This window comes from Clytia hemisphaerica, unplaced genomic scaffold, assembly GCF_902728285.1.
Source record: "Clytia hemisphaerica strain Z4C2 unplaced genomic scaffold, Clytia hemisphaerica genome assembly, whole genome shotgun sequence".
In the NCBI taxonomy this organism is placed as follows: Eukaryota; Metazoa; Cnidaria; class Hydrozoa; order Leptothecata; family Clytiidae; genus Clytia; species Clytia hemisphaerica.
Window position 1 is genome coordinate 1,765,753 of NW_027103855.1, and position 15,532 is coordinate 1,781,284.

General features: G+C 34.6%; 2 protein-coding genes across 3 annotated transcripts in view; both read left to right on the plus strand.

Annotated features, from left to right (window-relative positions):
• The window catches only part of LOC136808251 (uncharacterized), an 80,403-nt gene that overhangs the window by 52,107 nt on the left and 12,764 nt on the right, over positions 1-15,532 (plus strand). The gene's annotated exons all lie outside the window — the stretch shown is intronic.
• The window catches only part of LOC136808249 (coronin-7-like), a 31,994-nt gene that overhangs the window by 8,707 nt on the left and 7,755 nt on the right, over positions 1-15,532 (plus strand). The window contains exons 19-27 of the mRNA XM_067064788.1: positions 1,742-1,828; positions 2,326-2,468; positions 2,858-2,962; positions 3,611-3,699; positions 3,925-4,057; positions 8,531-8,620; positions 8,853-8,969; positions 9,373-9,508; positions 9,759-9,850. Of these exons, the coding sequence (XP_066920889.1) occupies positions 1,742-1,828; positions 2,326-2,468; positions 2,858-2,962; positions 3,611-3,699; positions 3,925-4,057; positions 8,531-8,620; positions 8,853-8,969; positions 9,373-9,508; positions 9,759-9,850 (992 nt within the window). The remainder of the gene's footprint in view (positions 1-1,741; positions 1,829-2,325; positions 2,469-2,857; positions 2,963-3,610; positions 3,700-3,924; positions 4,058-8,530; positions 8,621-8,852; positions 8,970-9,372; positions 9,509-9,758; positions 9,851-15,532) is intronic.

A 15,532-nucleotide genomic window follows, 5' to 3' on the forward strand; every position in this document is an offset into this window, starting at 1 on the left:
CTGACGTCTCGCGCATCCAGGCTTAGTGGGCTCAAAACCAGACTATTTTCATCAAAATTTTATGCTTTTTATTATGATATAGATAAAACACTTGAGAAGAGTAGAACCACAGAGATATTTGTCGAATTTTTGACGTTGCTAGCAAGGTATTCCAAAGTGGTATATCATCAAAATTTTAGTTTCATTTTATTCTTTTAAAGTTTCAATTTATTCTTTTAACGAGGCGGTAATGAAGCTAGCAGCCCTTTCTACAAAAAAAAAAAAAAAAAAGGAGATGGATGTCGAGTCGTTTATATGTTCATGGTATTTTACAGAGCAGAATATAGGAATTAAAGGATTTTGACGGATTACACTCAGTAAAATTCTCCAGTTCGGGTTTTTTCGTGGTAAGTCTAAACATTTTAGGGCAAGAAGAAGAAGCACTTAATTCTGGTCTGTAAAATACACACAACGATTTACATGTATTCTTAATTCTTTGCATTTGTCAAACTAAAGAATAGAAGGTTCAACTTTGTTTAATGTCTAGATACAATGAGAGACTTTGTCAAATCTTTGAGTAATAGCTTGGAAATTTCATCGTTTTTGGGATCAAATCTTACCAAAAAAACATGCTTATGAAGTGCTGACCAGATACATTTAGCCCCTATATGTTCCCCAAGTACCTCTCTGAGTATAATATGAAGAATCGAGTGGCTCTAAACCTTATTAAGAATCATTTCACTCATTCATTTCAGACAAAAAGGTCAATTTTGAAAGAAAAAGATATTTTTTTCTATGGTAAGGAAATCGTGCTCTGGTCTGTAAAATACACATTTTTACTGCAAACTTATTGAAAATTTGCACAAAGAATTGTTAATATCTTTTCTAGGAGCACATAAAGGTTTGATATGTTCACACATTCACGCAAATTTTCCCGATCTTTCAGAAAATCGGAAAATGTTCGGGAAAAATCGGGGAAACATTGGAAAATCGGGAAAACTGCACAAAATCGGTGGGAAAAAAGGCAAATTCACGTATTCACGCACAAAATAGGCCAGATTCACGCATTCACGCAATGAAAAAGTGAATTTTCACGTTCACGCAAGTTTTTTCAATTCATGCATTCACGCTTTTTTTTTCTATTTTCACGCATTCACGCAACCCAAAATGCCCATTCACGCATTCACGCAAACCACTGGGGGGGGGGGCTTGAGATATGACTAAAAGAATTGTCTCAATCCATGAAAGCCCGCCTACAACTGCAGCCAAACCTGAGAAAATAAAAGTGATTTATATCCCGGGATAGGAAAGTTTTAAGACCCAACTTTCTATCTCAAAATTAATCAGTATCAAATTTCCGATCGATTGATATATAATAAGCCTATATTTGGTTTGAAATTTTTTTCAGTTTTGCCTACGGGGGTCACATGACCAAAAATCCGCCATTATGAATACTCAGGTGAAAAATCCAGGTGGCCCAGAAGCTTAAAATATTCTTATTACTATAAGGAACAAGAAAAACCCCAAGAAAGTTAGTCCACCAAATGGATAAGATACTTCCCGGCTCGTACCTGTCTACTTCTAGGATTTGTCTTACAGTTTCGGTAATTCTTCATTCTCTATTACCCTCACCAAATAAGAAAAAAAGTCAGGTTCATTAGTAGCGGTTTTCTTGGAAGAATTCCATTCTTATAATTATTTTTTCTTTAAAAAATTATTTTTTCTTTAAAAAAAAGTGTTCTCTATACGTTATTTTATTTAGGTTGTGATGATTGGAAAATCCGGCTGTGGAGAATTCCAAAAAACGGCTTATCAGAAACACTAACTGAGCCAACACAAACGTTAGTTGGTATGTGAAAATAATGTTTTATTTCTTGTCTAAATTACAGCTTTCTATAAATCGATTGCTCACGCGGGACACAAATTTGTTCACGTTATAGAGATACTCTATAGACTTCATAGGGATTGATACACAAAAAGTTCAATTCATAGGCGGTTTTAGACCCTGTCGAACTTATCAAATGAAGAGATTTATAATTGTAATTTCATTGTTTTTTAACGAGTGTTGCACTCCTTCGCATGTTTCCGAAGTACTTCCTCTATTGTCTTGAATCAGCCAGATACTATGGTATCATTTTCAATGTAACAGATAAGCTCAAGTCGTTGCAATCCTTAGGCGCTTTGTTGAATTTAAACTTTTTGTGTATCAATCCCTTATACAGTAGTGGTCATCATAGATGATTTTCAACTAAACTGGTCCCACTTCTAATTTTCTTGCTCTTCACAACATCTTGATTTCTTTGCAATTCTTTCCATTGTAAAGAATCGTTCTCAATTTCTTTCAAGGACATAAACAAAGAGTGACAATCGTTCGCTACCATCCGACAGCATCAAACATTTTAGTTTCTGCTTCAATGGATAACACAGTTCGTGTATGGGACCTCAGTGATTTCTCAGAGATTGGAGCACTAGAAGGACATACCAATCAGGTCTATTTTCCTTTCACTTCATATTTTTCTTTCGAGTCTCTGAAGCTCTTAAACTTTTTTTAGATTATCGATTTTGCGTTTGGTATCATTAATTATCAGCCTATGAGTTGTTTTGAGTATTCGAGGTAAGTATGTAAGTATGCCATTGGTAGTCTAGCAAGCTAGACGACTAATTCAAACATAGTAGAAATAAAGCAAAAAGTAATGGAGGGAACAATTTTATACAAACTAAATCTCGTAACAATAATCGTATATAACACCTATACTACTGTATTACACGCATTATAAACGGCTCCAGTCTAGCTTTTAGGTGTTATTGCTATGAAAAGGGGGAAATGTGCCTTCTTGTTCTCATCTTTATAAATTTTATATAACTGTTTTCTCTTTAGATTTTATGTTTAGCGTGGCATCCTGATGGAAAGTACATGGCGACATTTTGTAAAGATAAGAAGATTCGAGTTTACAATCCGGTTGACGATGTTGAAGTTTTAAGGGTAATTAGAAATGTATAGTCGTTCACTCAAGGTGTCTACAGGACCTTGAAAATGAACTCTCCAACCTTGGAAACCGTGAATTATAGAAATTTTCTGCAAACGAGACCCTGAAAGCTTTGAAATCTTTTTGAAAACCATGAAAAAGCATTATCAATGGGTTCTTGTTTTGATTGTATTTTTTGTATTTGTTGTGTTTGTTCTTGTTATGGCTGTGTTTGATTTTACTTTAAGTATTGAAAAACCATTTTTTTGCATTTTTATGAGGTGATTTTATAAAAATCCTAAACCTTTCATATACAGTACAGGCTTTCTTAGTGCTTGGTTAAGCGTATAATCGGTATAATGTTATATTTGGGTCTTTTTGAGTTAAAACTTAAATGGTGACGAGGGGGGTGGGAGTGACTAAAGCTTGGTATTCACGTATTAAAAAAAATGTCGTTTAATAGTAGTCGCGTGCGTTTAACCTTAAACGCGTGCGTCTATTGTTAAACGTCACTTTTTTAAATACCTTATCGGGGAAAACTTCGTCGGGGAAAAGTGACGAAATTTTGGCCAAGTGACGAATATTTTTCCCCGACGAAAATTTTCCCCGACGAAGTTTTCCCCGATAAGGTACATGAGTACCAAGCTTAAAGGTTTATTTTTTAGGAAGGGGAAGGACCAGACGTGCTTCGTGGTGGAAGAATTTGTTGGTGTGGACCAAACAACAACTGGCTTGCTATTTCTACATCTACTGGGTAAGTATAGTGATGGTCTTCTTACTAAGGCGTGACCAATTCTTTGTCCTGATCCACTCGATCTATGACGTACTAATCCAACCATTGGGTAAATTATTTAAGCATGAATTGTTCTTGTTAGCACTTCTATAGCTACCAGGTTTCATTGTTCAAAAATTGCGAATGAATTTTCTGAAATAGATTTTATCATAAAATGGAAACGAAATTTACTGCATTTCTATTCAGGTCAAATCGGTTCTTACATCTATACGACAGTCACACTATGGAACAATTAGGTGAAATCGAAGTAGACGAGTCTCCCTCAGTTCTTTCACTTTATTATGATGAATCTTCCTCAGTGTTGTTTGCGACTGGAAAGGTATGTATAAAAACTCCTAAACATTCGCTCTCCTCTCACCAAAACCTCACTATTATCCGACCGGCGTACAGTAAACTCCCTGACTGCTCAAAGCATTAAGCTTGTTTGACTTTTATCTTTAACTCATCTCTATTAACTCGAACCTATCTACGGATTGAAAGCAAGTTCCGTATATACCCTGCAAGTAGCTTATTTCCATGTGGAATAAAATTATAGGGAATCGTATCAGTTGATAACTGCCAAAAACGTCTTGGCTCTATCTTTCATTAGTTTTTGAAAGGTTTAAAAATATTGTACTTTCTGTACTGCATGCCAAAGTAGAATACGTTTCCAAAAATATACTATAAATCGAAAGTCAAAGTTTGCCAACTTATATTCCCGTTATATCCTGTCCCTGTCTACTTTCCTAAAGTACATCTGTCTAAGATAATTAATTACTTTCCGCTAATGAGATCATCATAATTATTTATTTTGACATCGTGAAAAAGAACTTGGAAGGCTTTTTGGAATGTTGATTGCTTCATACTGAATCCAAAGTAACACGTACATGACATACATTTTCACCCCACTTATCTCATTACGTCAGAGTCTAAACTAAATTATACTTAAATGGGACAAGGGGTTGATTACTTTATACTTTATTAGTCAAGAAATCAGGTCTTTCATATAGTAATAATATTCTGGATACAATCAACATAACGCTGGTTCTAGAAGTAAAGTCATTATTTTTTGAAGGATAAATCTTTTTTGATTTCGGGTTATCGCCTAGACAGGTGTCTTATTGCAAATAAAGATGGTAAAAACTCCCTTTGTTCCCCGCGATTTTTGTATACCAATACTTGTTAATAGTGACATTATATTCCCGATGGTTAAATCAGCTCTTGAGCAAAATACATTAATAATATCCTATAATATATCCACACCCTGACCATCGCGCGGCGACGTTTTTATTGTTTAATGGTTTTGAATAGGATGATTTCTCTGGCAGGCTTGCATCCGAAATTGTCACGTCACTAATGCCCTTTCAAAGGAGTCATATTTCGAACCCCCTCCCTTTCTTAAGGGGGATGACACCTTCCGAAAAAATGAAGAAGGGGATCTGAAATTTTCATGAAAAAGTGGGGGGGGGGTAGCAAGGAAGGGGGGATAGTTTGGGAAGGGGGGCTTACATATATATTGTAGAATTTTTTCAGCACTGTTATGAAATTTGGTCTTCGTGAAAGGTTTCTGTTAGTGTAGTCTGAGTCAAAAAGAAAAAAGAAATTTATTATTTCGCTTTCTCTCTCTCTCTATAAAAATAGCCATTTTGGTCCAAAATTCTTGGGGGATAGGCATTTTTTAAGGTTGGGGATGCCGAGAAGGGGGGGAGGCTCAGACCCCTTTCCGCACTATGGGAGTTTTGTACGAAAATAGGAAAGTGACGTCGAATGGAATGCAATGCTCCGCCGCTGAGGAAGGTCCCGAATCGTAAATTTGAGACTTGGGGTTTATATGAAAATCCCAATTAGACAAGAATTGGCTCTCCAAGCTTTTTAGGGTTGGGTAGATACAATTTCGTGATTTGCACATATCGATACAGTGACTTACAAAATAATTTGACCAAGCCTCTTTCAAGTCTCACACCACCATTCGATGAGGTCATTTTTTGTGTTAAATCTAGTTATGGTTTTAGCTATACTTACAGTTAAATCTCGCTAATTGAAACTCGAACGGGGGAAGTCCAATTTGTTCGAATTACAGAGGGATTCGAATTATAGAAAATATTTTAGGACGGTTTTACCCTATATGAGAACTTAGCATTACTTCAAATAATAAAAATTTACCAATAATAGAAGTTCGAGTTAGCGAGACTTCGCTGTATTTCAACACGATTTACTTGAACTTTCGTTCAAAGTAATTGCCAAAAGACTCATCGTTACCTTTAACTTTTTATAATCACTCAACCAATTATCGTTACCGCAACGCATGGAAGAAAGTAGTCTTGCGTTGATCTTTTGCTCTGTACTCGTGATTGTGAAATCTCCAAGTACTTTTGAAGTCTTTTGTTCCTTTGTTGTTGTTTGTGTGTGTGGGTAGCCAAATTACTTTGCTTATGTTTATTATACTCGGATATTCTTTCCTGTAAGATTAATTGACTTGTGTTATCACTGAGGCAAGGAGTGCTCTGATTGCTAATGCTCCACACAAGAAGTCAACAGTCAACACTTTAACTCCTTACGATCTTTATCCAGATTAAGCTTTGCTCGTTTATTTTGAAAGCTTGTTTTTTTGGTTGGTGTATATTGTAGGAAAGAAGAACGCTCGATGATTAACTCGTTTCAAAACTCGATACGATAACAACCATGAAGAACGCTTTTTTGAACAGTCAACGATTGGAGTTTGCTTTATCCATCTTCGGTTTTTTATGCAACTCCTTACAAATCACACATCTGATATCCAAACGGAAGAGAACTTTATTCCAAACGTACCTGTTAAGTTTATCCATGGCAGATATACTGACTTGTGTATTTTCATTCATTTCGACTTGGTTCTCCTTCCAGAGGGACAGAAGAAATCGTGAACTCTTAAAGTATCTTATGTGTGGATATAACATCTCTGTGTTCCTTTCCACCGCTCACATCTGCTTGATTGCTTTTGACAGATTTTTAACAGTATCTCATCCGTTAAGACATAAACTTTTACTAAAGAAACGGTCAGTTGTGCGTTGTATACATATTATATTATGGTTTAGTGTACCCGTTCTGGTTACAGGTGTGACGCTTTGTCAAGAACATTTGTCGGAAGTAGAATCCAGAACAACAATGACTGCTTTAGAATATTGTTTTATCTCCGCCAGTGTTATTACCTCCTTAATATGCGTATACGTGTATGGTTCTATCTCCATTAAAATGAACAGTCAAAACCGTGCTAACTCTTGGAGAGATAATCGACGAATACACCAAGTTAAGAGAATATACACTCTGTGTTTTTTAACAACAATCGTTTTCATTGGCTGCACGTTACCGCCATGTTTTGGGCGGATTTTACATTGTGTGAAAAGTAGACGATTTAATTTCTTCTTGACTTTGAATGCTGGTTTGAACTCTTTCATTTATTTCTTTTATACTAAAGTCACTAATATATTTTGCTGCTGTAATGCAAGAATATTGTTTGAACCTAAGGTTAAACGAGAAAAAGATACAATAAGAAAATAATTCGTAAACTTTTGTAGCTTACTTTCTTCAATTTAAAACCTCCGATATCTGGATACACGACTTAGAGGCTCCGTATTGTCCTAAAATTGTTCTTATAAAAATGCAGTGAAAATAGGAAAGTCACTTCGCCAGACCTTGAAATGTTTTGTAATATTAAATTTAAAGATGATATACCCAACAGGCCAACGTCAACGTCTGGCAATCGTCACCTGATTCTTAACTTCGAAGCTAACATCGCCTACTTTTCTTCACTATTTAAAGTGTAGTTTTCAACGTGTACGAAGCCTCTTTTTCTAATTTTTCAAACAGAAGAAAGATCCAGTAGCACTAGGAATGTCTTCCCAAGAAGACAGTTTTTTTGACAATATTCATCTCTTTACCCAGATGTATAACGCCAAAAGAAACTCATCTGGTCTATTATGGTTCTTCAACCTTTCACTTAAAACATTAAAATACCAAATGAATAACATTTTTGACTTTCAGAGCCTTTAACCCTACCTTTTTCTCTTTAATTATTAGAAGCTGCTAATTTGCCTTATAAACAAGATTGCCGCTAAATGTAAATCCTACATGCTATAGTAGACGGGGACGTTTTATATTTTGAATATGTAACCATTGATTTGGCCTTTGACCCTCCCCGATTTGTCTCTCAATCTATAGTGACTTTTTATATTCTTTACATTCCACTTGAACTGGGGAAGATTTTTCTAAAAAAGCGATGCATTGTTGGATTGTTTCGGGGTTATTACAATAGAATTCCCTCGAGGAATTCCTAAGAGATTTCTATTGTAATACCCCCGAAACAATCCCACATATGCATCGCTTTTTTAGAAAAATCAAAAACTGCGATAAGATCTATTGGCTTGTGGAATTTCAAATTCTATTCTTTGACATGGTGACAATCAGCTTGAAAATATTGATATTGATATTTCCTAATAAGGATAAGAACTAAGTGTGCTTTTAAAATTTCAGAGTATTTGTCTCGGCTGATAGCTTTGTCGGCTGCTTTTACGAATGAACTCCTTTTCAGGATCAGAGACTTACATTCTAAAAAGGCCCATACCATTAAGCGCGTGGTTCAGAAGAAAGAAAAAAAAGCATTTCGCGGGAATTAATTTGGATTTGCCCTATTTTCAATTTTTGTGATGAAAAAAGGCCAAGTTTGTAATTCGCGGGTTCTAATTTTCGCGGTTTTACCGAAAATTAGAAATTAGTTCCCGCGAAAATTAGTCCCCTTAATGTATAATTTTGAAATATATTTCTGAAATCTTCTCTGCAGGGAGACCGTACAATTCATTCATTTGAGATCAGTGAAGTCGAACCTAAAATACATCATCTATCGATCATCAAAGCTTCAGGTCTTCTGCAGGTAAGTATAAAGCTCTTTACGTTTTTATTGGTCTCTAAACTCAATGCTTTTAACTTTCCTAAATGAAGCGTTCTTTTGTTTTGTTGTTGTTTTGGGCTGGGTTTGGAATCAATTTGCCAAGAGAGATTTCAGTTCATTTTCCTGAATACTTTTTTGTAGATGCATTTTAAAGATTTTTTGCTTCATCGACCAGGTTGTTTTTCGATACTTTTATAATGTATATTTATTATAGGGGATTTCTTTGTATCAGAAGAACCTGCTCGGCATAAAAAACATTGAAATGGCAAGGATTGTTTGTTTGAAGAAAACTAACATTGAATTGGTGTCCGTCACTATACCGAGAGTTAAGGTTTGATTTGCCAAAAATTCTCCCTGTTATTCATTATACAGAGTCCAGTTCCAGTTTGGCACTGTAACTGTTAGGCATGTTCGGTACTGTTCATCTGAAATTAGTTCCCAATTATTTCTGGAAAGATTTTTCCAGCTTTTTTTATTTGATTGTAGAATTACAGTTAACCTCTCGCTAACTAAAGAGTATTACATGGGTCTCCCGTGATGGGAACTGGTGATTTGTTAGCATTGTATAGAATGATAGAAGTTCGAATTAGAAAGAGTTTACTGTGTAACTCGAAAAACAGCTGGAAAGAAAGTACGTGAAAAAAGCTCTTCAAAATACAACGAAGTCAAGCATGTCCTATTTTGCTTCAGCTGAACTTGTACAAATACTCTAATTTCTACGAAAAAATGTTTAGCCTGAGTTCTTTCAAGATGATTTGTTCCCTGATGCACAAGTGACCTGGGAACCAGCAATGACTGGCGAACAATGGTTAGATGGGAATACAACACAACCAAAGAAAATCTCACTCCAACCTAAAGGGATGAAAAAATGTAAGATGATCTTTTGTGATTCGTCAGTGATCCATTCATTCTATTTTAAATTCGGTTCATTTTGAAAACTTTCTTTTGACTAACAGAAATCATCTTCAGGTTGAGAGATTGTACGTAGAGACGAATCTAAAAAGCGAGAATGATTAATGTTTCCAACAGAGCGATTAAAACCTATGGTTTCTATTCTGCTAATGGGAACATTTAATTCTTGCATTTCATCACACTCCATTGTTATTTTATCATGATTTAGTAAGTGAGGCACCAAAAGAAGCACCCAAAGCAGCCAAGTATTCTAGTCAACAGATTCTGTCAGCCAAGAGTGACGAAGAAAAGAAAGCAGAGGTACAATTTTACTTTGGTCATTCTTTAATATTTAAAACAACTTTTCTTGGTCAATCTTTGACAGTTTGTGTCTAAGCTTTTCCAAAATGACCTATGTGTTATATTAAAAAGTTTTATTTTTACATAAGTGTTCCCGTTTCATATCAGACACATATTTCATATCAGAACAGTGTCTACCTTTTGTTACATTATGTTTTTCTTTTCCTCTTTCTGACCAAACTTGCTCCACATACGTGTCAACCCAATGTGAAAAAGCTTGTGAATTAAAAATTGATGAGTAAGCAAACGATACCACTCTTATTTAAAAACAAAACCTTTAAAACCACGAGCCGATTTTGTATTCATTAGTATTATGTTTCTAAAATGTTTTTGAACATTTGATATTTAGACCACTTTGGTGTCTTGGGACAAGTTTTCTCTTCCCGGGACCATTTAAAAATGGTTTTATACTTTTAAACGGTATGGTATTGCTACTAAGGTATTAAGGCTCAAATTGATGGATAGTTATTTCTAATCCAAAAGATTGGGTTGATCAATGAGATATTATCGGATGGTCTTAAGAGTTAATCGAGTCGACGATAGCTATCAATCTGATCTGATGATCCATCTGACTTAAAATATCATCGATCAAAATGTTATTCTTCCATTCATCGGATTTGTATGGTATTTTCGAGTTTTTAATCCTAAGCTAAGAAGCAAATAACCTAGCAAGTAGATATGGTAACCAATCCTGAATTAATTGCCTCTCGATTAACTCATCTGAAAAATGTCAAAACTGCACTGAGCATACCAAGGCCGAATTCTGATCTAAGTAATTTACAAGGAGTTTCCACATCAAATGGTCTTGTATGGCTATTCAGAATTTGCTTTTGCTTCAACACTTAAAAATGAACTTTTAGTTTATCTAAAAATACTTAGAACTGCTTTGCTTTTGTTTTAAAATTTATACGTTTTTTTCCTTGCGATTCCTTTGCTTTAGATAATCACCCAGCTCAAAAGCTCATTTAGTATTCACTCGAGATTATATTACTGAACCATGGCCTTTAGATTAGAGTGAATACGTGTCATGCGTGGAGTAGTCAGAATCAACTCGGAAATTGACTATTACTAAGCCCATCATGTTTCTTTGGTTACGACATAGTTTTCAGTTATCCTTCCTATAGTAAAGTATCGTCATTCTCTGTAATAAAAAAGTCTCTGTGCAAACCAATTCCATGCATATATGATGTGCTGTGCTTAAGTGTAAACAACTCTTGATCAATAGAATTTTTTAAGTGTTGATTCTACGTCTGAAGGTATCTTGCATTATAAGCCTGTTATGTTTTTCAAATGAAAAGATTGATTAGAGTCAATTAAGTATGATGTGGGAAAGATTTCACGCATATATTACCTATTACCCTTTCTTAAAAAAACTTATTCTGGTATCTAATGCGTAAGATAAATCAAAGATCTATTTTCTATTATCCGTCACTTGACAAAAGGAAATCAGTTTTTTTTTTAATTTCTACCCAGCGTGACCTATTTATTGATTAATCCTACCAAAACTAGTATGTCGATTCTAGACGAACATTTTATCATAGACATGTCTAGGAATGGAGTGGAAAGACATTTTATGTATTGCCAACGTGTAATTTTTCACGGATTGATTTGAACTGCGTGCTGCTTTTATAAGCTGTTTGACGTTCACTTCTTGATACATGGTCCTTTTTTTTCTGGTCAATTTTGTAATGCTAAGGAATTCGCTAGTCCATCTCACTTTGGTGTCAAACTTTTTTTAAGATATGAGGATTTTCTACTGTTCAAACAGAAAAATGGTCGAACCAAACCTGTTAAGCCTGAGTGGTTCAGATTTTATGTTTTATGTTTTATGTTCTTTGAATTAAAGCTTATTTTAAAGCTATTTGAAATTTGTGATTGGAGAACCGTTAGAATTAAAATCCTATTGGATATTCTTTTCCAGTAAGACTAATCAGATTAAATAGCGGTTCGTTTGATTTCATTTTTTAAGCGATTCATTCTCCTACTAGGAGTTTCATAATTTTTACATAAATAAGGTAAAAATTATAAGCATATGAAGGCTCAGATTTGCAGAATTCCTAAGCATAACATGAGGATATATGTCAGCCTAAAATACTTTCAAGTGATCATTTTTATCTGTTTAAAAAGGTTTGGTAGAGGTCAAGTAAAAAATAAGACATTCCACGGCTAGCTACATTCCACTGCTACCAAAATCTGAGCAATTTTTTACAAAATTTCATTAAAATTTCAATTTCATTAAAAACTTGGCTCGGGGTGAATCATAAGCATGATTCTTAAGCATATAATAAGCATAAAGTATGCCTGGATGCTTTGAAAACTTAAGCATACATGAGCCTGACCAAGGGGCATACACTTGCTTATAAAAAAAAACGTGTAGTAATGTTTGGGCATAACATCCAGTTCTAATTTTCTAAACTTATGTTTGGAATAGTTTTCTATTCTTTCTCTACACAGTAATATTTGGCAGATGTCTTGAGTTAAATTTTCCTGCCATGTTCCTGTTACATTATTATAGATTGGAAATGGAAACTTTTCCTCGTCTGATTTCTCTCAGGTTATGTGTTTTTGAAAACTTTTTTTCGCCTCTCTGTATAATTCTCATTTTATCAGACTTTTTGTTTTCGTGTTTCTTATCGTATGTCGAATCTCGAATAAATGGCTTTTTAGTAGAACAACACGAGACTCGATTTGGTTAAAAACCGAAGAACAAACCCGGGGGGGGGAGAAATTTCAGCAAATCTAGGAAAAATTGCAAATTTTGGCTCGAAAATCTTGATTTTTTTGTTCTAAAAGAGTTTAAAATTTGAAAAAATGCACTGTAAGGGTATGAAGGGTGCGATTCTAAAAGCCATTTTTTTCGCCGAACATACCGTCAGTTGGTAAACCCACTGCCCCCCCCCCCGGAGAACAAATTAAGAACAACCCTAGTCTTTTGAAACAAACAAGCAACAATAAGTGACCAAGTTAAGCATTATGTGAACCTTTCAAGAACTCTTGAGTCTGGAAACCAGATAAGATTAAGAATTAATTGGTTCTTATAAAGGGCGTGTAGTTTTTGAACAATCTCGTGTTGAAAGTTTCGACTATTGATAGTTACTAAAGCCTAGTACTCACTTATGTAAAAAATTGCGCATAAGTGCGTTTATCAGTTAGGCGCACTTAAACGTCGATTTGAATTAAAGGCCCGTTTCCATCTATCGCGCGAGCGTGCACGCTAGGCCAAAACTTCCTAAAAAATTTTCTTGTACACAAAATGTGTACGCTCTTGTACTATACGCGTTTGTGCTCTTTTCTAACTTCCTTGTTTCTACGCTGAAAATTTTTAACTTTTTTGAGCGTACAGGAGCGCACATCTCAATCGATAATCTTTCAAGCAATCAAGAAAGAGAAAAACTGCTGAGTAAACAAAAAAATAGAAACATACATATTGTGTTAGAGTCCACCTCTTTATTGATGGATATCAAACATTGATTGTGCGGAGTGTGCGGCCAAATCTATTTAAGATTTTCGGCCCAGCGTGCACGCTCGCGCGATCGATGGAAACAGACCTGCTCGCGCGATAGATGGAAACAAACTTAAACGCGATTTTTTTGCACAAGTGAGTACCAAGCTTTATAGACCGATTTTGAAAAATCACGTTGTGTCTCGGTGTGGTATGTATTATATTTTGCTTATTCGCAATAAGCTTTTTTCTGAGGGTCTTTGATTTATCAGCCTATATGATGAATTCTTTTTCATATAAGTTTCCATAGGGGATATGAAGTCTTTAATAACCTCAACTAAATAGTGTTGGACTTAATTTTCAAAATAAAAACTTTCAATTAATCAGCCCTTTTAAAATTTACTTTCTTGTGATTCTTTAGAAAATTCTATTACACCGAAAGGAAAACAGTACTGCGATGTGAGGCTTTATTCACATATGTTTTAGTCATTTAAGGCCTCAATTTTTGTTTGGTTACACAATTCCTATTTATCTCAATTAGGTCGTGTCTTTTACCATCTTTAGCTCTATACGCCTACGCACACCAGAGATTTTCCATTAGGCCCGATTTTTAACTTTATTCTTGAACGGCCTCATTGGGCCACATGGTGTGTAGATATATCTAGAGGACAAAATTTTATTATTTATACCACATTGTTTTGGTGATTAAAGAGATTGAAATAAAATAAAAAGTACGTAGCTAAAGTAAGGTGAAGTGAACAGATTTTCACAATTTTCAAAATCGAATTTTATCATTGTTTCTATCTTTCTATCTTGCTTTCACTTTCCCCAGAGTTTTAAAACACAAAAATATCAATTTTTCATTGAGATACAGATCTGAATGGTGAAGTGAAGTGAAGCAGTCAAACGATTAAAATTACACTCCGGAGTGAATTTCACGTTGCCTACATGTAACCAGTCCCTTATTTTGACAAAAAAAATTTAGAGGTTTCTTCCTCCTTTTCGGGAAATTTGATCACGTCAAATTACCAAAAATCGTTAAAATACGATTATCTAGTTAACGTAAATTGGTAAAACAAGCTTTAAAGTTACCTGAGACTTTTTCAAGTTTGATTTCTGGATGATGATAGATCTATAAATAGTTCAAGGCGATGAGTTTAATGTTTTTGTTTTCAGTTTTATAAATTTTTCGATTTAGAAGAATTACGGAGGTGGAAAGATTCAATTTATTTATTAAACTTCTCCTTGATTCCTTATTTGTTTTTCGAATTTTTTAAATCTCTTTTCAACCTTTAAAAATCCCAAATCCCAAAAAATAATTTAATGACATTATTTTTTGGATATAGACTGAGTTACAACATATATATTTTGAGGTACTTTTTAGAGATTTCATCTTTTTAGAGAAGGTAGGCATATTTTGCTATTCAATGATTTTAAAGTTCATGCTCCAGTAATATATTCTAATAAGTATAGAAGCTATATTGTTTTAAAGATTGGTAGGGTTTCCAGGTGCAATAATTATCACTTCACTTCACGAAAAAATGAAACATCTTTTAATTTAAACCCATCACGTTTTTCAAAATTCAATTAGTTTCCATTTATTTGCCCCCTAATTTTTCGCGTTTCATATAGAGAATTTTTACTTGCTGTTCTGTAGAAAATAGAAAATCTCAAAACAAATGCTTTTTTTTCAATTTTTTCACCCTGTGATAAAGAAATTTTTGGTCCCTTTTTATTCTATATATTTTCAAAATTACATTATAGATATCATGTATAGTGTAGTTTCCGTGCTCAGGCTGAGGAGGTTTTCTTCTTTCGTTTTCAGGCCCATATAGCGTTATCACTTTTCATCCATCTTTGTATCGGATTCAGATCTGTATCTCTTTGATCACGCGCCGTGGGTTTTTTTGTGATTTAGAAAGCTTTATTTATCCTTAAGCTTCATCCTATACCCTTCGGGGGAAATTCGGTTGTGCCATAACTTTCATATACATATGCTCACTCAAACCATGGTGTGTTTTTGAATGGGTGAGGAAATCGTCTGAAATCGTCTGATAAAAGCAAGGTTAAGTAAAGCGCCAAAGAAGGAACAAATACCCCGGGTATTTCATATTTTTAGATTATAACTTCCATGCGTCACGTTAGTTATACCTTTTTACTAAATCTCAGGAACACTAGTAATAATTTGGCATTTCCAGTTT